At 35.0% G+C, this 23483-nt stretch overlaps 1 protein-coding gene across 6 annotated transcripts in view; it reads left to right on the forward strand.

Moving 5' to 3' along the window:
• LOC131956263 (extended synaptotagmin-1) overlaps window positions 1-23483 on the forward strand; it is a 51334-nt gene that overhangs the window by 11674 nt on the left and 16177 nt on the right. For all 6 annotated transcript variants that reach the window (XM_059320697.1, XM_059320695.1, XM_059320696.1 and 3 more), the window contains exons 4-11: window positions 271-344; window positions 3089-3155; window positions 5728-5817; window positions 5969-6024; window positions 13459-13579; window positions 18767-18866; window positions 21240-21396; window positions 22057-22105. In XM_059320697.1, coding sequence (XP_059176680.1) covers window positions 271-344; window positions 3089-3155; window positions 5728-5817; window positions 5969-6024; window positions 13459-13579; window positions 18767-18866; window positions 21240-21396; window positions 22057-22105 — 714 coding nt within the window. The remainder of the gene's footprint in view (window positions 1-270; window positions 345-3088; window positions 3156-5727; window positions 5818-5968; window positions 6025-13458; window positions 13580-18766; window positions 18867-21239; window positions 21397-22056; window positions 22106-23483) is intronic.

The following is a 23483-nucleotide window of genomic DNA, read 5'->3' on the forward strand; positions in this document are numbered from 1 at the left end:
ACTCAAAACTAGCCTATTCTATGAGAAAATGTTATGTTATTACAGTTTATTGGAAAGGTTATAGCAATATCACACTCATATAAAATATTTTCTACCACACAACTTCCAGCTCCATCTTCCCACTCCACCCTCCCACTCCACCCGCCTTGACAGATATCCTTCTACTTCCCCACTAAACCTTGGTACTGCCACTTTCCAGCACCACCAATGTTTTAATTTGAGTAATAGTTTTGTTTATGTTATTTTATATTTTAAAAAAATATCTTTTAGCCTCCCAGAATTGGTGGATTGAAAGTATATTCTCAGTTAAGAAGAGACGAAATTTACATGGATCTGGAATTAAAGTATGTTTATAATTTGTTGCACTGTAAGCGTCTGATTTTTATCATCTAATATGGTTCTACAACTCATTGGTTGTTCTATAATCTATAAGAACATAACTCTAGAGAATTCCTTAAATTAAAGCACTTTTTCTGTTTGACTTTTATGTATACCAATATAGTTAATTTAGCTCCTATCTTAAAGTTTTCACAATAATAAGAATAGAAATTGAAGATTTGAAAAAAAAAATTCTATTAAATTCTTTTTGTTGGTTTCTAAAGTTCTCAGAATTAGAAAAACTAAAAAGTATGGGAAATAACATCCTTTAACCTTCGCTGTACCTCATGGGAGGAAACCACCCATTTTCATTTTTAAATGTCTGCCCAAGGCACATTGTTTGTTCTGGCATATTGGGTCATGTATCTAGTCTCCTATAAGGGCACGATAAACATATTTTTGTGAGACTAATATAAGTTATGGGTTGTTAAAAACCTCCTACTTATGGCAGCTAAAATAACTGGGAAATCAGAAAATATTCTGATAGTTTTTGCCTTATGTAAGATGAACTGCCCTTGAACATTTGAGTTCATTCAAGGACATTGACCATAACATCACAACAGACAAAAGATCTGACTTGCTTGCTGTTCAATGAAAATATTTATGCTCTAAACGTTATTTGATGAACAGGAAAACAGACAATTAAATTTTAATTTGTACTATTACACAACTTCTTTTCTCAGTAGACACTTGTTCATAAACCAAACTGCTTAATATATGTTATACTAGTACCATGATAATCTGCCATTGATGCACTTGCCTTTGTTTTCTTACATACAAAATTTTTTATGCATCATCTATGCAACAATTAAAATTAGGCAGGTCAAGCAGTTGATTATACAGAAAGGAAAATAAAATTTATAACTTCTCTTATGTCCAACAACTCATAGAAGCACTAGTTTGTCAGGTCATTGAAGTGGTAAGATAAAACATAAGATCAATAGGTTAAAAGCATAGCTTTAATTTGACTTTTAGTAGTTTTTGTGTGGGTATTTTATGAGTGTATTATTAATGAATGCAGATTTACTTTGTAGTTTGCTTAGGACGAATTTTAAGTCTACATTTACAAACTTCATAGTCAATAGTTTATTATTTGTTTTATAAGTATAGTTATTTCACAAGCTTTTATTTAACTTGACTCGTGCTTTTGTTTTTGTAATGAGTGGAATTTCGACCACTTTATACCTGACCAATTTCTTTCAAATTTGGTCAAGACCTCATGGTTATCCAATGTGACAGCAAATTTGTCTTAATTTGATGATTAATTAATTTGTCAACCATTAATTAAGGTTTTCTATGTAAAGTACTAATTTCATAACTCTATTATATGCACTTTATTTTTGTTCGTTTGGTGTGTCATTTTTCTAGCCATGCAGACATGCCTACCGTCCCGCTTTTTCACCTAAAAATGTAATTTGTTCCGTGATTCCGAAATTGACTCAGTTGATTCCGATTTTTTTGAAAAAAACAATTAATAAAGAAAGGTAATCAAGTAAATTGAAAAAAAAATTCAGGAAAAAGCGATTATCTCCCTTTGGCACACATTTCTGTTTCCTAATTTACTTACAATATTTACCAGTATCATCTAATACTAGATCTAGATCTAGTTAGTAGTATATCTACTACTACTAGATCTAGAATTGTACCTAGATCTACTAGTAGATACTGAAATAGTGAATACTGATCTATCTTGTAAGTTTAACTTAACCAGTAACTACTATTATGAAGAACTTAGTAAGAAGTAACTAAGAGTTTTACTAGGTAGATCAAGGGTCTTTGCTCGCAACTTATATTATATATTAGATATGATGAAGCCTTCAGCATTTGTTATTCATATAGCCTAGAACATAGCAAATAATCAATAATGTTATGTCAAAGCTATGATTTTTATTCGGGGGGGGGGGGGGGTTTACTGGTTAATTTATTTTTTAAAATGTAAGCTGACATTTAGCAGTATTTAAATGTATCCTAGAGACTAGTTATATAGGACTAGAAGCCTACTAATGTCATTAGAGTAATTTTGAATTAATTATTTTTATTTTTGACTTAGTAAAGTTGCGTCCGCGCGTATGTTCCTCTTTTTGGCTTCAAATACCTCTTTTTAGGCATAACTGTTCCTACTTTTGGCTGACAGGGGTAGGCATGTCTGAGTCATGCAAAAATTTTAGTTTTAAAAAAAAGTCATGAAAACTTTTTTAATAACAACCTCTTATATAATTTAAAATTAGAAAATAAATGGTTTTCTTAAAATTTATAATAAACCACTATTTAAATAACTAAAAAGAAAAGTGTGGGTCACTCTGTTATGTATAGAATACCTTTATTAAAATTTAAGAAGCAATCCTTGCTTTTCATATTTATTTAAATACTGGATTGTTATTAAATATTTTAAGAAAATGTAAAGAAAGCTTCTTATCAATACTTTTTTTTTTAAAATTTCTACATGGCACCTCAGTTGTATATCTTTTTTTATATAAGAGAATGTAGCTAGCTAGCAGTCTTTAATTTTAAAAATAAAATAATTTTAAAGGAATTTCTGATAATTTTAAAAAAAGAATTACTTTAAATGTAATTTTTTAAAGTAAATTACTGATGATAAAATTCTTGCTAACTAGATAGTTATTTTTCAGGATACTAAAATATAGCTACATTAAATAGACATTATGTACAAGCTAAATAACATATTTTTATTATAATTTGTTTTTAACAGCTACAGCAGTGACTCCAACATTGCAGTCAGTGTCAAAGGTATCAATGCTGGAATAAAAGATCTCACAGTAAATACATCAACTACTAATATGTTTTAACTCAATGATAGTAACATCCTATAGTAGTTTTATATATATATATATATATATATATATATATATATATATATATATATATATATATATATATATATATTATAATGCAAAGTTGTCAACTATAGGTTAAGGCACTAGCCAGTGCCACAGGTGCTTTAAATTTGGAAGGCACCAGCAATGGGTGATCAGAACAGAAATTATCAATAAAAGTAATTGACAACCCCTTATACCGATCTGAGAGGTCAGTGACCAATCCCCAGAGTTAAAAAAAAAAACAGTCAAGAAGAAAAGGGATAATTCAAACTGTCTCCTTTTGGTGAAAACCGTGATAAAAATCATTTTCATTTTAACTGAGCAGACGCTGTGTTTCCTTCTATAAGCATTGTAAATGTATTTAAAACTGGTACATTTAAAAAAATTTTTTTTAGAGTACTTGGGTTCTTGTTTTTTTTTTTTTTTTTTTTTTTTTTTTTTTTTTTTTTTGCATGGACCTTGGTAATTCACTCGGTCATATGGGAAAACTGTTGGTCACCAAGGGATAAAAAGTTATTCCCTCTTTATATAAGTCTATACCTTTAAAAAAATGACGACTGCCCATTCTGCTTTTTGAGGTCGTAGACCAATCCCAATGGTAAAAAATACTTCCTCAGACTACGCCTTTGCTTAGCCCTTAATAAAGACAATAGAATGCTTCACTCTGCGTTTTTGTAAGGGCGGTAACAATTCATTGGTGTATTATACTAATTTGAGGCACAATGAACTGACGCTTAGTAATTTCTATTTTTCTAATATTTTCTAAACATAGCACACACAAAAAAGTTACCCATATTTTCTTCCTGAAATGTAGTAGTTTTTAATTGGCATGCAACATTTCAGTGTGTCTAAATGAATATTTACTAATTTTGTTTTAAATCAATTAGTTGAGCGTTTAAAAAAATCTTTGATGATTGGGGATTTTTAGTAGTTTTTCAGATTTATTTTTTAAATTGCAAATATTGAATAACAAAAGAATCAGTTTTGATTTGCCTGACTGGAAAGCAATTTTGGTTAAGTGGTTATGTTATTTCTGACCTGCCGGTTCATAGGGCAGGGGTAGTAAAGTTTATCTATTTATGTGTCCTTGGTGTTTGATATGTAGTGTGATAAGATCCATGCTCTACCGCTTTTGCTTTCCCTAACATAATATGTATATGTTGCTGCTGAATTAAGTACAACAAATGTACTTGGGTCTGGTATTTCGAACTTGATACTTTTGGGACAGCAGTCGTGTGTTAACCCCCATCTCCCCTCCACCTGATCCATGCTGTCACACAGACACAAGTATTAAATGTTATGGTCATCAAAGAGGGAAGACTCAAATGAAAAGAGTATTTTGTGGTTATACTAGAAATAGTATTGAGTTTATAAATCGTAAGTATTGGTATGCATAAGTTCTAAACAGTGCGATAGACAATGGATCAGATGTGGCGTAACAGTCACTCACTAAATTGAATCAGGCGTGTCCGCCTGGCAATTTGGCTGCGAACAAAAATATTTCAGTAAAAAATTGAGTTTCGGAGGGTGGCTCAAATCTAAAAATAAAAGTCACACTTCTAAAAATAAAATTGTAACGCGAGGAAATCCTTCCCTACAGTTCCGTCACTTTGCGAATGATGCAAATAGCATCTAAATTTAGATGATGCAATCAGAAATTGAGATTAAGCATCTAATAATACACCATTAGTATTGATAACAAATTGCATCAGTCACACTGATGCTTAAAACACGTCAAATAATTTTTTTTCTATGTTGATGTTTCCTGTTGATTTGTGTTGTGTGTATATTTTTGAGTTTATGTTTGCGTTAATGATTATTCTTGTACTTATGTTTATGTCTACATTTGAGTTTATGCTTGGGTTTATGTTTTTGTTTGTGTTTGCTTTTATGCTTATGTTTGTGTTGAAGCTTGTATTTATGTTTGTGTTTATGCTTGTGTTTGCATTAATGTTTATATTTATGTTATGTTTGCATATATGTTTATGTTTGCATTTATGTTTTGATTTGTATTTGTTTCCATATGCGTTATTGTTTGCGTTTATGTCTGCATTTAAGTTTGTGTTTATGCACACGTTTATATTTATGTTTGCTAGCATTTATGTTTGCTTTTACATTGTTTATGTTGATGGTTGGTTGTAGTTAAAGTTAGGCTTAGAGTTTGTTTTAGGGTTTTAAATGTTTTCTTCAACATCCATATTTGCATATAGACATTTAATTGGAAATGTAATATATTCCCTATGCACGGGCAAAGCCGTATATATGCTGCTCAATAAACACAAAAGTGAGGGTCCTTGACAGATAGGTTTACGCAAAGGCCAGTGCAGGACCCTGCTTGTATAAATAGTTTAATATATAAATTAGTAACTTCATAGAAGACATAATTTAAATAAGGGATTAATTCATGTGTAGATATAAAAAAAAATATTGCTATTTAGGTGATAAGTTATCAACTTGTCTATTTCTCACAATGTAATTAATATTCAGTATAAAAATATGCTTTTTTCCCCAGATCCATGGAACTTTAAGGGTTGTGATGAAACCTTTAATAAATAAAATGCCACTTGTTGGAGGAGTGCTTGTGTTCTTCTTGAAAAATCCAGTACCATATTTTTTTAATTGTGCAAATTATTTCTATAGGCCTACCAAATATAACCAAAATTGTTTTAATGTGTTTTTTTAAAAACACACGAAATGTTACTAAACTTATTCAAGATATGTAAATAAATAAATTTATTATGATTTCATTTCAGGAATTAAATTTTGACCTCACAAATTTGGCTAATGCATTTGATTTACCAGGTTTGAGGTATGGTTATATAAATGTGTGTACAGTTGTGTGTGTTATAAACAGAATATCATAAATAGTGTTAAGTTAAAATTCTGTCAACTTGCCTGGGGTAGGCATATCTGTAATTGTATTTTTAAGCAGATTGACATACTTCTCCCATCCCACTTAATCAGAATATATAGAAACAACAAAAGCATAATGAAGTTAAACACGGTTTTAAAACTTAATTGAATTAAAGATGAAGCTTCATCATCATCATCACTCCTTTATGGCCCCTGGGGAGCAAAGGGCCGCAACCACACATCTCCAGCGGACTCGGTTTTGGGCTGCTCCTCTAATCTGTGCCCATGAGAGCCCAGCTGTTTTTGCCTCTTCCTCAACCGTTCTCTTCCATGTTTTCTTTGGCCGGCCCACCCTCCTTTTCCCCTGGGTATTCCAGTCCAATGCATGTTTTGCGATGTTTTCTATTTCTTTTCTTAACGTGTGTCCGATCCATCCCCATTTTCGGGCCTTAATATCTTTCTCTATTGGCTGTTGCCTTAAAATTTGCCACAGGTCTTTGTTTGATATTTTGTCTGGCCATCTTATTTTGAGTATATGTCGTAGGCATTTGTTTACGAACGCCTGTAGCCTATCAGTATTTGTCTTCGTAACCCTCCAGGTCTCCGAGCCATAGAGTAGCACTGCCTTAACATTTGTGTTGAAAATCCCAATTTTGCTCCGGAGTGACAGGGCCGTGGACCTCCACATCGGGCGCAGCGAGTTGAAGGCACATCTAGCCTTGTTAATACGGCATTTTATGTCCTCGTCTGCTCCCCCGTCCTTATTGATCACGCTTCCCAGAATTGTGAATGTGTTTGTTTCTCGGAAATCTTCTCCATTTAGCTGTATCGGCAGGTCCTGGCTGTTATTGATTCTGATGACCTCTGTTTTGTTTTTATTGATTTTTAGTCCAATTTTGGAGGCTTCTTCAGACAGCCGATTTAGTTTGGCTTGCATGTGTTGATGCTTATGAGATAGTAGGCAGATGTCATCGGCAAAATCAAGATCCTCCAACCTTTTTGTGAAACTCCACTGAATTCCTGTGTCGTTTTTTGTGGCCCTCAGCATGATCCAGTCGATTACCATCAAGAATATCATTGGCGATAGCATACATCCCTGTCTTACTCCCGTCGTCACAGTGAATGGTGTTGTTAGCTTTCCCTTGTGTATTACCTGACTGGTGGAGTCTTCATATAGTTTCTGTGTGATAGATATAAATTTTTTGGGTATTCCATAGTGGCTCATTAATTTCCAGATAGCATCTCTATTCACACTGTCAAACGCCTTTTCGAAGTCGACAGGTCATGTATAAGGGGGATTGCCACTCAAGGGACTGTTCGATAATGATGCGCAGCGTGGCAGTGTGGTCAGTACATGACCTGTCCTGACGAAAACCAGCCTGTTCTTGACTCAGCTTTTTGTCCAAGGCATCTCTAAGTCTCTCTAGGATGATTCTTGTCAGCACCTTACTTGGAACTGAAAGAAGCATTATCCCTCTCCAGTTGTTGCATTGTGTCAGGTCTCCCTTCTTTGGCAGTTTAATCAGGTATCCCAGTTTCCAGTCAGATGGGATTATCTCTTCTTCCCAAATCTGCTTAAGTAGAGGATGTAGTATGTCTGCTGATATGGCTGGGTCTGCTTTGAGTGCCTCTGGTGGGATGCCGTCTGGGCCAGCTGCTTTGCCATTTTTCATGTTTTTTATTGCTCTTATTGATTCTAACTTTGTGGGTGGATCTGTACACACATCTAGTAGGTGATTTGCAGGTGGTATATCCGGGATGTTTGATGAGAGAGGATGGTTTAAAATGTCTTCGAAGTGCTGTACCCATCTGTCTCTCTGTTCTGTGTCACTTGTTAAGATATTTCCTACTTTATCCTTTACTGGTTTGTTGGGATTAATGTTCTTACCTGATAGTGTCCTGGTTACTTCATAGAGCCTCTTTATTTTTCCTTGTCGTGCCACAGTTTCTGCCTCCTCTATCATCTCCTGAATGAAATGTCTTTTGTCTTCTTTTGCACTTTTCCTGACCATGCGATTTACTTCACAATAATAAATAATGTGTTCTGAGGTTTATTTTCTCTTTTTCATCCTTACATTTGTTAATCTTCTGCTTTATCTCTTTTCTATCTTCAATTTTGGCCCATGTCTCTGTTGTGATCCATTCTTTTTGTTCATTTTTTCTTCTCCCCAATATGTCAGTGCATGTTGACTTCCATAGTTCCTGTATTCCTAGCCATTTTTGCTCTACTGTATCCTCTGCCAGGCTGGAGAGTGCTTCATACCTATTTTTTACTGCGCAGTTAAAGTCTTCCTTTATTTTTGGACACCTAAGAAATGTTGCATTGAATTTAAAGTGCGGTTTATCAGCTCGATCCCTGTAGGATTTTAGTTTTAATTTTAGTATTGCAACCACGAGTTGGTGGTCTGAGGCTGCATCTGCACCTTGTTTCGCCCTAACATCCATTAAACTTCTTCTCCACTTTCTGGAAACTGTGATGTGATCAATATGGTTTTTTGTTTTGCCATCGGGTGACGTCCAGGTGGTTTTATGTATATCTTTATGAGAGAAAATTGTCCCCCCTATAATTAGATCATTAAATGCGCAGAAATCAGCAAAGAGTTCCCCGTTTTCATTTATTGTGCCTATTCCATTTTTCCCCATTGTGAGCTCCGGTTCTTTATTTTCTGTTCTAACTTTGGCATTCATGTCTCCCATTGCTATCTTTTTATCTCTTTTTGGTGATTTGTGGATTTGAGCCTGCAGGGCGCTGTAGAAGTCCTCTTTCTCTTCATCTGTTGCAGCATTTGTGGGTGCATAGCACTGGATTAAAGTTGTTTTCCTTCCCTTGGCATTGAAACGAGCTGCTATGAGTCGTGGTGAGACTGGCTCCCATGCAATCAAAGCATTTGTTGCTTCTGGAGACATCATTATGGCTGCACCTTGCATGACCTGAGTAGATGACAGTCTCTCCCAAGACCAACCTAGTTTGGCCACTGCCGTTCCACAGTGTCTCACTTAATCCTAGGACTTTTAATTTATACCTCCTCATTTCTTTGGCGACCTGGGCTGATCTGCTGCTTTCATATAGGGTTCTGATGTTCCAGGTCATTAATCTGGTTTTGGTCTTGGGCGTTAGGAGATTTGTCAGCAAACTAGCTTCCGTTAGGCTTTCACTAATAGGCATCATGGGCTCTTCTAGAAAGGATCCCCCTTGACCAAGTCGGTGTTGGATTTGTGTACTTGTAGTTTCTGTAGCGGTATATTTTTTTACGAGATAAGGTTGCTAGCCTTATGTTTCAACCCCCAACCTGGAGAACCAGGGTGTTAGCTTTGGTCTGATCCCTACCCGCGCAGACCTTCCCAGCTTGGTTGAACCTACCAGGAGTTTACACTCCCGCTGGTATAGCTCTGGGGGTGGTCAGGATACACAAGCTGCCAAGCCACGACAAGGCTCTAACACCGGATGGCAGAAAGATGAAGCTTAAGTGACTGTATTCAACCGGAAAAGGGGGGGAGGGGGGGGGTCAAAAGTAGTATTTTTATGTTTTGGCAAACTTTTTGCACATGGTAATCTGAAGGTAATCATTCAGTACTGTTTCTGATTGAATGGAAACAAGGTTCTATCACATTTCTCAAAATTAAAGAATAACTTACATGTGACAGTGGCATCTTCTTATATGTGATCTTCTGACTTACAATCTCAAAAATAAAATTTTATGATAGCATTGACCTTCCTTTTTGTCTGGGCTTTGTCCGCAAAAATCCTTGTGAATGGCAAAATGCAACCTAATCTAAAATACTCTTAAAACTTTATTCTTTGACACAACTCCATGTTAAAGGTTCTCTTGCCAAGTTTTATGTGAGGCCTCTTTTTGCCAATGATAGATATTTCTCATCATTTGCCCAAATAAATAAATCTTAATGACATTTAGGCTATATCTCATTTCGTAATTTCTGAAAGATTTCATCATTTCTTATGTTACTCTGAGAACAAAGTGTCAATTGAGAAATATAATTGGGCCAAATGAAAGTTGACTTTATTTTGTGTTCTTCTTTCTTTGTCATTGGATAGCTATTGGTCACAGAACATGTCTTTTCATTAAACATCAAGCAAGTTGTAGAAGTTTTCTGTTGTGTAATAATGATCATTGTCCCTGGTAAAACCCAATTTATTCCAGAAAAATTCCACTTATAAAAGCCAAGCACAATTTCAATATTATTTTAGAAGCTGTTTGCCAGAAGAAAAAAATGTCCTAGTAATTGTTTTTCTTCTCTCTTTTGAAATGAGATGTTTTTCACCAACATCCTATTTACAGAGGTGCTTATTTTGAACAGGCTGTGACCAATGAAAATGTATTTTTGTGGCAACATAGTATTATGCGTTGATTAAGCATTTTGTAATGCTTAAAACTCTAAGTTAAATAATATGCCTGGTGAGATTTAAAACTAAAAATGGATGGGTGGAAGGTTAAAAGTAATAAAGGGTTATTATTTTCCTGAGGTGGAGGGGCAAATTGAGTGGGTAGAAGCTTTAAAATTGGTCCCTAAAACTAGTAAGAAGTACACAATCTAATGCATGTGTTAAGAAAAGTAACCTACACTTTGCATTTATATTAAATAGACATGGGTTTCACAAGAATTATAGGCCTTTATATTTTTACTTTCTGGTCTATCTAATATATAAAGCTCAATTCTGTATGTAAAGTGTAATATGTAAAGTGTAAAATGTTTGTCGTGGATACTTCGATGGATTTAAGTGTTAGATTATTATAGTGCACACGGTCTAAATTTAATCTGAGTTAAAAAATTACTGCTGAAAGTGTTGGGAAATAATTTTCATTTTTCAAACTGATAGTAATAATTGTCGGCATGTTCATTAAACACAATTTAAAAAAAATAACAAAAATTCTAATTATGTCTGAAAATTATTTATATTTAGTCCTTTAGCACTTACTTCCCTTTGATAAATTAGGAAAACACAATTACTTCCCTTTATAAAACATTGCATTAGTGGAAAAGAATTTACTTTTTATTACTTTGTTTTGGTGTTGGGAAAAAAATAATTACATAATTAGCGGGGATTGATCAAGTGCAAATGTTGTAGGTATTTTACGGATAAGCTTGGAGTATTATAATTTTTCATTAAATTGAAACAGGCGCGTCTGCCGGCGCCCCACCAGGGTTCAATTTGGCACCCTGGGCTATCCTGTGAGCGCTATTGTGCATAATTTCGCTTTAAACAGTGCGATAGAATATGGATAAGAAAGGTTACTATAGTCTTTCAGTGAATCAAATATGGGCGTTCTCTGGCACCCAGACAGGCTGCTATTTGGGGCCACGGGCCTCCCGTGTTCGGTTTGGCGCCTACGTTCGTTAAAGTGAGTGCAAATGACTATGAATAAGTCGGGGTACTATAGTCGTTTATTAAGCTGAAACAGGCGATTCCGCCCCGGGCTAGACTGTGAGCACTTTGCGCTTATGTTCGCGTTAGTGCTTTGTGTTTAGGTTGGGTTTGCGTTAGTGGTTGCGTTTTGATTTGGTTCGTTTTTGTTCTTTCTGTTTTCGTTTGTGTTTTTTTCTTTGTATTTGTGTTTGTGGTTGGTTTTGCGTTTGGATTTGGTTTGTTTTCGTTAGCTTAATCGTTTGTGTTTTTTTCTTTGGGTTTGTGTTTGTGGTTGGTTTTGCATTTGGAGTTGGTTTGTTTTCGTTTGCGTTTTCGTTCGTTTTTTTCTTTGTGTTCGTATTGGTGTTTGTGGTTGTGGTTGGGTTTGTTGTTAGGTTTTTGTTTTCGTTTGCTTTTTTGTTTGTTTTTTCTTTGTGTTTGTAATGGTGGTTGTGGTTGGGTTTGTTGTTAGGTTTTCGTTTGTATTTGTAATTGTGTTAGCGTTTTGTTGTTTTGGTTTTGGTTGGTTGTGGTTTGGGTGGGCAATGCCGGGTTTATGATGATTACTAAACACACAGGTAATGGTCTTTAACAGAAAGGTTTTTCACAGAAGCCAGAGCAGGGCCTGGCCGGGACGGCTAGTATGAAGTATAGAGAATGCACTATTATGCACATTTTGTTTTGGCGTTCGCTTGGTGGGCAATTCTTTTTTCTATGAGATTCTATTCTATTTTTAAAAGTTTAAGTAATTAAAAATCATGTCTATATTCCAAGTTATAGAAGAATATTTGAGAAAGTTTAGGGGAGATCACTCGCGGTTTATTAATGTTATACTTTTTTGGAAAAGATCATTGATAAAATAGTTATCTGTCACAGCGCAATGTGCTTTACTACACCTTGAACGACATTAGAGACAAAGCAAAGAAATAACTAAAAACATAGGCTACCAATACCTATTAGAGAAATTAAAATCAGATTATATACATCATTAGTCAACACACTGATTAAGAGACTTAAATGGTATTTATGTGTTTTTTAAAGTAATGTGTAATAGTTTAGACCGAGAAAATTGTATACATTTCATAGCGTCTGTCTATAGATCTAAATCAAATTTGAATGAAATAGTTCATTTTTTTATATTCTAAAATTGGAAGATGATGGCAATGCCATTAGTGTTGTGTACTTTCCGTAATTTAAACATGTGACATCACTTGTTTTTTGTATTCTTGTCACAACCATAAACACTTTTCCGGATGCATAATTAAAAATATGTTTCTACTTTCGAATATTGCTTTATTTTTATTTTGCTTCTTTAAATAAAATTTAGTTTTTATACATTTAAAACATCACCATATTATTTTCAACAAAGTCCGTATTTTTAAGTTCTCCTTACAGTGTTTCTTCCAGACTTTTTTCTCCGGGGGGGGGGGGGGGGGGGCACTTGAAATTTTCGGGGGGGGCGGTAGACTTTCTTCGGGGGGGCGGACACCGTTAAAAGTATATATTTTCTATATAAATTGTATAAATTTCATTTCGTTCGGGGGGGGGGGGGCGGTAAAAAATTTTCGGGGGGGTCAAAGCCCCCCCCGAAGAGATGCCTGGAAGAAACTCTGTCTCCTTATATTGCTGAAGATACTGATCTTATAGCCTTGGGACATGCTGACAGAGAAATAGAAGTGCGCACATGGGCTTTTATATATTAGGATAGATAATGTATATTCCTTAATTTTTCGGAAGTAAAGCCCCCCTTTAAGACCTATTGTAAGGAAGTTGTGTTTATGTTTCTTTACCTCAGCAATGTAGGGATGGTATGGTCAGCACTATGCCTTACCGCCTTCACTTTCCCTATGTGAGTTACACACCGATCAGAGCTGGCTGGAATATGAGACATCCTTCAGTCACGAGTCTGAACCAAGATCTTTGAGTTATCAGATGAGCTCTTTACCACCCTGTCCCATTGCATTAGTGTACTATTAATTTAAAACTAATTAATTTAAATTTTAGCAAATATTTCCTATGTTCTAGTGATATGCTGCACTCAATAATTCAAGAGCAGATTGCCAATTTCATGGTTTTGCCCAATCGCTTTCCAATTAAACTGGCTGAAGATTTGGATCTCAATAAATTACGGTATCCTCAACCAGAAGTAAGTGAGATTTTTATTTATAACTGTTTATATTAAGTATGTTCAGCTTTGAGATCTCATTTTCTTTCATTAATCTAATATATAAAGTTAAAATGGAGTCTGTTTCTCTGTATGTAGATGGTGGACTTGTGGATGACATGCATATTGTAAAAAACTCAACTTCATCACACTTGTGTAATTTGTTTAAAATGTTAATTTTTTTTTCAAAATCTATATTGATGTCTAGAAAACTCAGTATTGAACATTTTATGAAATTTTCATTTAACAATTCAACATTTTAATTGATGTAAAGTTCAAAGAAGGAAATCAAACTAAATGTATTAACGTTTACACAGGGTCCGTAGCGGACCTTGAATCCTTGAAAAACCCTTGAATTCCCCAAAAATGAGCAAAACCCCTTGAATTTTATAGGTAAACCTTGAAAACCGTGCGTAAATCGAATTTTTAAAAAAAATTCAATTCTGATGGATCTAAATTTTTTCTGGCTTTTTTTTTTTGCCGTGGGTCTGCGTTAACTTCGGAGTCTACTATTTCCAACCCTCTCCTTCGCTGAGCCTCGCGGTATGACCTCAACCTGACCAGTTTTGCATAGGCTCTTCCTAACATAGATTCTAGATCGTGACGTAAACGGTAGCCGAGGGCTAAATTTAGCATCGTTTTTCGGATATCTCCGTTTACGACCGAGTTACTAGATTCTAGATCTAGATTCATTGTTTTCTGTTAGGGCCTACCTACTTGTACGGATTTGTCCGTAATTTTTCGATTTTGACACCCCTGTTGCGGAATTAGTTCGCAAATGTTACGCAAAAGCCCACAGTAAACATCAAAATCGATTTAGTGTCGACCTTTTTTTTTTCTTGTGTTAAATTTCCGTGTTATCCGGTTCTATGGTTTCAAACATCTTCAATCATAACAATCGAACCCCCCCCCCCCCCCCCCCCCCAAATCCCTTCCCGACAATATCTTGGCAGTCGTTGGCTCTATTTATATTGTGAACTTTATTGACCCCGCGAGTGGTCTGTTGTCTCCTGATCGGTGATGTCCGTAAAGAAAAAAATTGGAATGTGGCCTAAATCATTAAAATGCTGGTCACGCATGGAAATTATCTCGATTATAATTAATCCTACATCTAGAACTACTAATATTTTTTCTTCAAGAAAATAAGCCTTAGGTTTAAATAAAAAAAGAATAGCCTGAACTATGCGAGCGTAGGTTTCTATTTATTTAAATTTAAATTTTCTCGGTGTGGGTAAAACACAAAAGGGCGAAACGTAGCTGCGGAATTACGGGTAAATAGCGAGATATAATTTATCGAGTAATTGTGTTCTGTTGTTTTAGATGTGCGAGAAGACACGTTTTTACGAACCTAGATCAATCACGGTTCTTTGTGTACCCCACGATAGCAGATGTTTCGGTCACTGCGACCTTAGAAGGTCTTCTAGGTCTATCTCAACTTACAGTGACCTCGCAGTATATTAATAATTAATATAGTCGTGGATCTAGATCTAGATTTTTAACTATTAACCAACAAGATTTCCTAATGCCAATAGGCATATTTATCACGTTCGTTAAAAAAACCAATAGCAAATGACGTAATCGTCAATCTCACATGCGCAATGGACCAAATACACATTGACTGTATGAGATGGGTGAGGCTGTAGACAGAACTTTTTGATGTCATTCTTGACGTGGCTGTCTGGTTATTTATGACGATAGAGGTTGGGGTAAAATTCGCATTAATTACGTGACGTCATCAATGGGCTACCGCTAGGCTGTGTAATTAAAAAAAAACTAAATCCTAACATTACCAGCTCATTAGCATCGCCGATTGTCTTCTTAAAAAAAGGAAAGATTTTGCGCCGACGTAAAAAAAAAATGTGTATTTATCAAAAGAAAAGAAAAATAATTTGAAGGACTATGACTGTGCTGTTTTCACTCAACTTTACGGACACTTTTTACCACCTCTCACTTCAAGGTCGCGCTGACCGTAAGACCTACGACACGAGACCACGCGCGAGCACAGTAGTGTCTCACGGTCAAGGCAGTTCTACAAACGCTGTTTATCTAATTTTAACGTGGTTATCTTTAATATTGGGCTTACTGCTAGATTTAAGCGAAAACAAAAACTAGATCTGCATCGTTTTAGGTCATTGAACAAAATATGTAGGTCTGCTATAATTTAGTTACACCGTCTAGCAGGGTCTAGATCTAATTGATTTTTACTGTGGTAAAACGTCCTTGAAATGTTTAAGAAGCCTCGAATTACCGTGTTTGAGAAAATTGCGGCTTTTCACTTTGTCGGGCGGCTACATCTCTGACATGAGTATTACTAGCGTAGTTACTTGGAAATTGTTTAAACAAGTTACTTAAAAAAGTCTAGTGACATTTATGCGCAATTTCCTTATGTTATCTAAAAATAGCTCTGACGTATAATGCTGGGTTGCGTTCAAGCTAGAAGAACGATCGGTTTGTAGGTGTTTATGTAATTTTAAAATTTGTGACCGAACGAGAGGATATTTTTGAAAACTTTCTTCGGCAATATTGTTCTAAATTATGGCAGGAATCGATTGGTACATGTTTCAAGTCGCTAAGTGGTCTGGTTGCCGAGATATGGGCCAAAAACTGCATTTTTTCGAGTTTTTTTGGCTTTTCCGGGAAATACATGAAAGAAACCCGGAATTTTTATGGCCTATGCTCATCCTCGTAACTTGCTTAACATAATTGCTTTTGTAACTAGTCATCGATATTGCTTCGTTGAGGAGGAGATACGACTTAAAGCCCGGACACACATCCATACATTCATCCATCCATTCCCAGAAATGACGAGTTAATAAACGCAATTCTCCAGAATGGAAATTGCGCTAAAAAAACAACTTAATTCTGTTATTCCGCGATATGAACTAACTTAAAACTTCCACGATATTTCTTTACGTCATCATGTATATCATAGGTGGGGACATTGGGGGTCGTCCATAAATGACGTCACACTCGTAGGGGGAGGGGGGATCCGTAATTGTGTGACGGTGTGTGATGAGGGGATGGGGGGGTCAGATCGTTTGACATCACACTTTTGCATTATTAAAAAGCAATGTTAGAAAACGAATTTTAGCATTTTAGAAAACTGTTTTAATAAATTGTAAAAGGAATTGATAAAAAAAATACTCTATTTTGACAGAGTTCAGACAAGAGTTTGGGAAAAAAAATCCTATTTTAATAAAAATTGAACTGCAATCAGGGGGGGGTGTGGGAGGGGTTATAGGCTGAGGTGTGACGTCATTTTAGAGGGCGGGGCCTGGCTTTTTGTGATGTGTGGCGGGGGGGGGGGGGGGGGAGAGGTAATAATCTTTTAAAAAGCGTGAGGTCATTTATGACATTAAGCAGGATAATTTCTACAAGCATAGCTAGGTTTTTTTTTGTTTCTATATGTGTCCAGAGTCCTTTTTAAAGGAAACCAATGCTTCCTTTTATGTATAATGACCTGATTCTGATTATCACTTGACATTGACAAGTCATTCAATTGAAGTTGGGTTTGTTGCTGACTCTCTAATAAAGTCTCTAGAAAAAATAAACAAAGCAAGTGAGCTTCAAATTCTCAATTTCAAATCTGATTGTAAGACAACTTTGATAGGATTTTCATCAAATTTTTTGTTGAAATCTCCATTACTTTAGTCATTAGTGAGAGACTTAGCCTAATGCAAATGTTTAAAAATAGAGCCAGTTCACCAAAAAAAATGAAGGGAATTCTTCACATCCTAGTCAACAAATGGAAACTGAAATCAGCTGAGTGTGACCAAGTTCTGTTTCAATTTTCAACATACATAGATACATGTACTCTAAATGGTTGTCTATCTAAATCTAATTGAGAACATGATAGGCTGGACATTTTTTTCATAGAACAGCTTGGTAGCAAAATTTCTTATGTGAACATTTGGAAAATTGTTAGACATCTATTGCTTCTGTCACATGGTCAAGCCAGTGTTGAAAGAGGTTTTTCTGAAAATTGAAGTTGGAGGAGTGTCATTTGACACCAAAGATACTGATTGCAAAAAGGATTATGCTGGACTCTCAGACAATCTCCTGACTTAGATAATTTTGTAATAACACCAAAATTATTTCAAAAATTGTGTGTGCAAAAAACATACATCACCCTCATTGTAATGCCCGTTAGTGGTAGTTTATACCTTGAAATTCCCCCCAAAATCACCTTGAAAACCTTGAAAAAGCCTTGAATTTTCTTTTGGGATTTGGCTATGGACCCTGTTTACAAAAATTTTAATTTTGTCTGAAAAAAGTATATAAATTACATCACTTAGTACCAATTACTTCCCTTGATGGCATTTATGCATTATCTGGTTTTGCATGAGAGATTTCACCTGAGAACAAAGTGTCAATTGAGAAATAGATTTAGGCCATCAGAAAAAAATTACTTCCTTTTAGTTTGTTTTGATGTTGAAAAAAAAAGATAAGCATGGATTGAAGAAGTGCAATTTGGTAGTTAAAACACAGTTATTATAAATACTACCTTTTTAATTTTTTATACAATGAATGTTCTTTTTGCTAATTATTGTTTTTAATCAATAATAGCTTAGGAGCTGTTTCTAAATGTCCACTATATTTATGTTTAACTTTTCATTACTGTTATTGTTTGCTTTTATGTTACTTTTTGTGTTATTGTTTGGGTTTATGTTTGTATTTAAGTTCAACTTCATGTTTCCGATTACGTTTGAGTTTATGATTATTTTGTCGTTTATGTTTGTGTATATGATTCCGTTAGTGTTAATGTTAATTATTGCATTTTTGTTTGGTTTTTTTTTTTGCCTTTATGATTATGTATGTGTTTTATTTTCACCAATATCCATATTTACATATAGACCTTTAATTGAAAATTGTATAAATTCCCAAACACCGAAAAGCGCAGTGTATGTGATGCTTAATGAGTACTTTAGTCACTGCCCTTAATAAATAATTTTTATCTCACGTGCCAGTGTAGGGCTTGTCACGTACTGTTAGTAAAAACTTAATATAAAAAATAAACATAAATCACAGGTGGTAACATTTCTTAGTGGTGAGAGCTATTACAAAACATGTACTTATGACTAATTGAAATAAACCTATGCATTGCCTTATTAACTGATTTTGATATCTTTGTGGAGTTATTCTAATTTTAAAAAACATTTTTATTTATAGGGAGTGGTGAGAGTAAAGATTTTAGAGGCTAAAGATTTAAAAAAAGCTGATATTGGAATTACAGGAAAGGGAAAATCAGATCCTTATGTTATTATCAAAGGTAAAATTATATTTTGTAAAATGCAAAATGGATCACAAAAAAAAGCAACATGAAAGTTTGGGAAAATGTTAAGAATATTCCTTGGGAGGTTTTTGCGCTAAAAACATTTTCAAATTTTCAGGGGTGGCGTCCCGGCAGGGTGTGATTTGTTTTCTCTCTATATATGGTATATAAAAATAAATGTCGATTGCGGTCTCACAACGTTCATCCGATAGCCATCAAACTTCAGGGAGTTGATTAGAACACTCCAGGGAAGGGTTCTGTAAAAAAACTCATTTTTATTTTCGTAAGGTCGGCGCCACAGGAGGGTGCGATTTTCTCTCTATATTTTATATAAAAATAAACGTCGATAGCGGTTTTACGGCGTTATTCCAATCGCCATCAAACTTTGGGGAAGCTGATTAGAACACTCCAGGGAAGGTTTCTGTAAAAAAAAATCTTTTTTTAATTTCGCAATATATATAAAAATAAAAGACAATTGCGGTTCGACTCAGTTTATCCCGGTGCCATAAAACTTTAGGGAGTTGATGAATACTCTCGAGAAGGTTTATGGGGTGGGAGGGGGGAATAGGGGTGGGTGGGTGTTTGAGAAGGGGGATTTAATTTCGCATGGCCCCCCCCCCCCCCCCCCCCCCCCCGGCAGGATGCGATTTGGCGCCCCTCTACGTCTCTGACACATGGGCGGTCACCGAAGTGTGTTCTACCATATTATTTTGGCGAGTGATTAATGTACACTCAAGGTTTTCATGCGGTAGTGTAGGTAAACCCGTGTCCCGATATTTATGATCCAAGCACAGGCATTGTTTACATTTAAATAACTCACTTTTAGAAAACAAGGTCACGAGTCTAAGAATATAGGATTGGTAACGCATGGATGAAACCCTTCTTATATATTTCATCGGACTTTTTTCTATTCCAGCGGCAATGCACGTGGACAGGTACGCTAGTCTCTAAAAAAGAATAAATCAGGTTGACTTGACTTATTCCTTTGGAGCCCCTAAACAGCAAAGGGCTGCAACAGCACCTTTTCATCGCACTCAGTGTTTGGCAGCTGTCTTTATTTACTATCACATAAGCCTGGCAGCCCTTGCCTCTCCTTTAACCATCCTTCTTCATGGTTGCCTTGGCTGGCTTACTTTCCTCTTCCCCTGGGGATTTCAGTCTAATGCTTACCTCTTGATGTTCTCCTCTTCCCTTATCAGGGTATAACGATCCATCCTCATTCGCAATCTATTATGTTCCAGTAAGTTGTCTGTTGAATTTTTTCTGGCCATCTTATTTTAAGGATCTTTCATAAACATCTGTAGCCTGTCTATATTTGGTAACTGTTAGGGCTGTGAGGGTTCTGATTTAACCAGCTGTCGTTTCATATGGACAATTACTTGACAGGATTTGGGTATTTGATCTGAATTTTATTTACTCATAATTGTACACATGTGGTGAGTCATATTCACAATATTTCTTTCTTTCCGAGTTTTGTATCAGACACCCAGACAAGGCAGTCTCTTTCTTACAATACTTACACAGACTCAGTCTCTGAAATAAACTACCTAGGTTAGACTTCCTTATACAAGACTACAGAGATGAAACTCCCTCTCACATCAAAAGCCTAGATCTAACTTTTAGGCAACAGAAACACAATTTCTACATAAAACTCCACTATCTTTCGTGCATTCTCACAAAGATTCATTTGCATTAAAATGCCCTAAAAAAACACATCATAACGGTAACCCTAGGTGTTACTGAGGAAATTTAGGTTATGCGATCAGAAAATGATTGAAACCAAATGAAGACCACAGGAAACCACAGTTGTTAAAGTTTTCTACTTTGGAGAAAAATGTGTTTGAGATCCATTTAAAAAAAATTGTGGAATAATTTTAAAATCCTCAATAATAAAGGGATTGAGACTGTTTTACACTTTCCTATTCTTATATGTGATTAGTACTGTTCATTAGTATGCATTAGTACTAAACAAATAGGGCGCTAACTCAAAAAGTGGACATCTGTGGATTTTCCTGTTTCGTCTTGAAATATAATAATCTAATTGATTCTTGAATTTTAGAACAGATAAAATTCTATTGATATGCTACACATTAGGCTTGCATGAAAACTTAATAGCTATCTTTCCAAAAATAAAAATAAAAAAATGAAGCAAAATTTACATTAACTGGGGCAGATGAAATAGTTTATCTGCTTTTGTCTTTCACATTTGATGGAGTATATGCTTAGGATTGAAGATGGGCTTTGAACTTTTCAGTTGCACATTTAAGTAGCTGAGCTTTTGATTGGATTCATATTTTTTTTAACATTTTGGTTAGAGGTAATTATTTTGTCAGCTTCTTTGTAGATTTCATTTCCCTACAATTATTTCAGTTGGTCCAAAGGAAATGAAAACAAAAGTGATTGGCAATTCTGTAGCTCCTGTGTGGAATGAATCATTTGAGATGACTGTGGACTCAGCAGATGGTCAGCTACTGTATTTAGAAGTTTTTGATGAAGATCCTGGTAAAACCGATGATGAATTGGGCAGGTAAGTTTTATATCATGTATGGTGAATAGATAACCACCTAGGCCAAATATTGTAAGATAATATTCAACTATTCATATTTGATTCAATGGGGGGAGAACTGTTCTTATTTGATTCATTAGTGGGACAAAAAAGCCTTCCTCTCCCACTGCAAAAAATTTGTTTGGGCCACTACATATGTGTTACAAAAATTAATTAATCTGTGTGGACTTATAGTAAGCTAAATCTTTCATTCCATTTTAATTTTCTTTATTAAACACCACTAATTTTAAATGATTATGGATTTAGTCATGGGGAAGATGTTTAGGGAAAGGAGCAATGCAGGCAAAATTCAAGATGTGTGATAAAACAGCCTCTTCAAATCTACAAAATTAAATTATTCTATTCAGAAGAGTAGTTCACCAGTAGTTCACAAAAAAGTCCCCTATTAAAGCCTGAGATAAAAAGGTCCTACCAATAAGGCTCCTCACAAAAGCTTCTTTTTAAAAAAAAATGCTAATGTAATAAACATAGTTCACTAACCTCAGGCTGTTGGTTATGCAAAGTGAAAACTCTAAGTACATTACAAAAGATGTTTTAGGGAATGTGAGATTATATGTAATCATGTTCTGACGTTACAGGTAACCAGTAATCAATTATTAGAGCAAAAATTTTTTTTTTCAGAGTCAGCTTTGATTTGTCTAAACTTCAAGATAAAGGATTTGAAGATGAGGTTACACATTATTATTACCTTACTTTATAATTTAAGTATACATTATAGCAGAGATTTAACTTATCAGTTTTTAATTGGAAATACATTTTCACCACAAATTGTTTTGTTTGTTTCCATGAAAAACAATATTTTTTCCACAGAAAGGTTATTTCCAAAAAAATTAGAACTTTTTTGTGCTGATCCATTTTGTCTTTTTTTTTCCAAAAATAATGATTTGAAAACTTATTTATATGTGACAAAAAACCTGTTTCTGTGACCTCCGCATTTAAATGGAAAATGTGGTCAGAACTATTCCCAGCCCCCTCATTTCCCTAACTTCAATTAGGTACCTGATCAGAGCTGGGTGGCCTCATGGACATTCTACTGACATGAACCTGGATTTTCGAACTCAATATTTTTTGTTTAACAGCCCAACAGTCTACTGCTAGGCCACACAGCAGGGGCATAGCTACAGTAAACATGCATAGGCATAAGCAAGGCACAGGGACCAAGGAACAAAGAGGCCCTTTTTCCTATTTAGAAAAATGTAAAATTTTGCATTGAAAATTTAATATTTGTTTTATAAAAATATTTTTTTTTAAATGATAAAATCCAGTTTCTTTTCTGCTGTAGAAAAAAAATCCTTAATAGGCCCCTAGTGCTTCCATAATGTTCAGGCAGTGGCATAGAGAGCGGGTGGGGCCCAGTTATAGGCACAATCCCACTAGTAGTGACTTGACTGACAGTTTAATTACATACATGAACCATGCTTTTCCTGAGATGGCTGTCCTGTTATGTAATTTTATACTTTAACTTTGACTCTTTTTGTAACACATTGTTACAAACAATATGTCGGATAATTTTTAGCAGGCTACCATTTTGAGGGACTAAGCAAAAAATTGCAAATGAGTATTCAACTATTACGTGCCGTTCTTTACCTGACAAAACACAGATCATCTTGAGGTGACTCTTGAAACTTTCTAGGCTTTTATTAACTGTTTCCTTGCAGGATGGATCTAGATCTGCATAAAATGTAGATCTGTTAAATGACTTGGATTGCAAGTGAATGCAGTCTTATTGTATATATTTATCTCTCGCTTATTAAGGTTTACTTGTTGAGCAACTATTAACTTTGCAAGTTATTAAAAACTCTAAAATTTGCTAATGCCAATATTTTTTGTGTTTGTTAAGAAATTAATAGCCAATGACGTCACTAATAATCTCAAATACGCTATGAGCCAACTACAAACATTAAATAATTTCTTAGTAGAAAAACACATTTCTGAAATTCCACGACATGAACTACAGAACGTCAATGATATTTCTATTTTGTCATCTACGTTAATCTAAAAGGGGTGGTGGATTATATTTTTGAATTAGGGTTTTAGATTTGTAATGT

The sequence above is a fragment of the Physella acuta genome, unplaced genomic scaffold (assembly GCF_028476545.2).
Source record: "Physella acuta isolate Inbredline_101_S28 unplaced genomic scaffold, ASM2847654v3 ptg001142l, whole genome shotgun sequence".
NCBI classification, from domain to species: Eukaryota; Metazoa; Mollusca; class Gastropoda; family Physidae; genus Physella; species Physella acuta.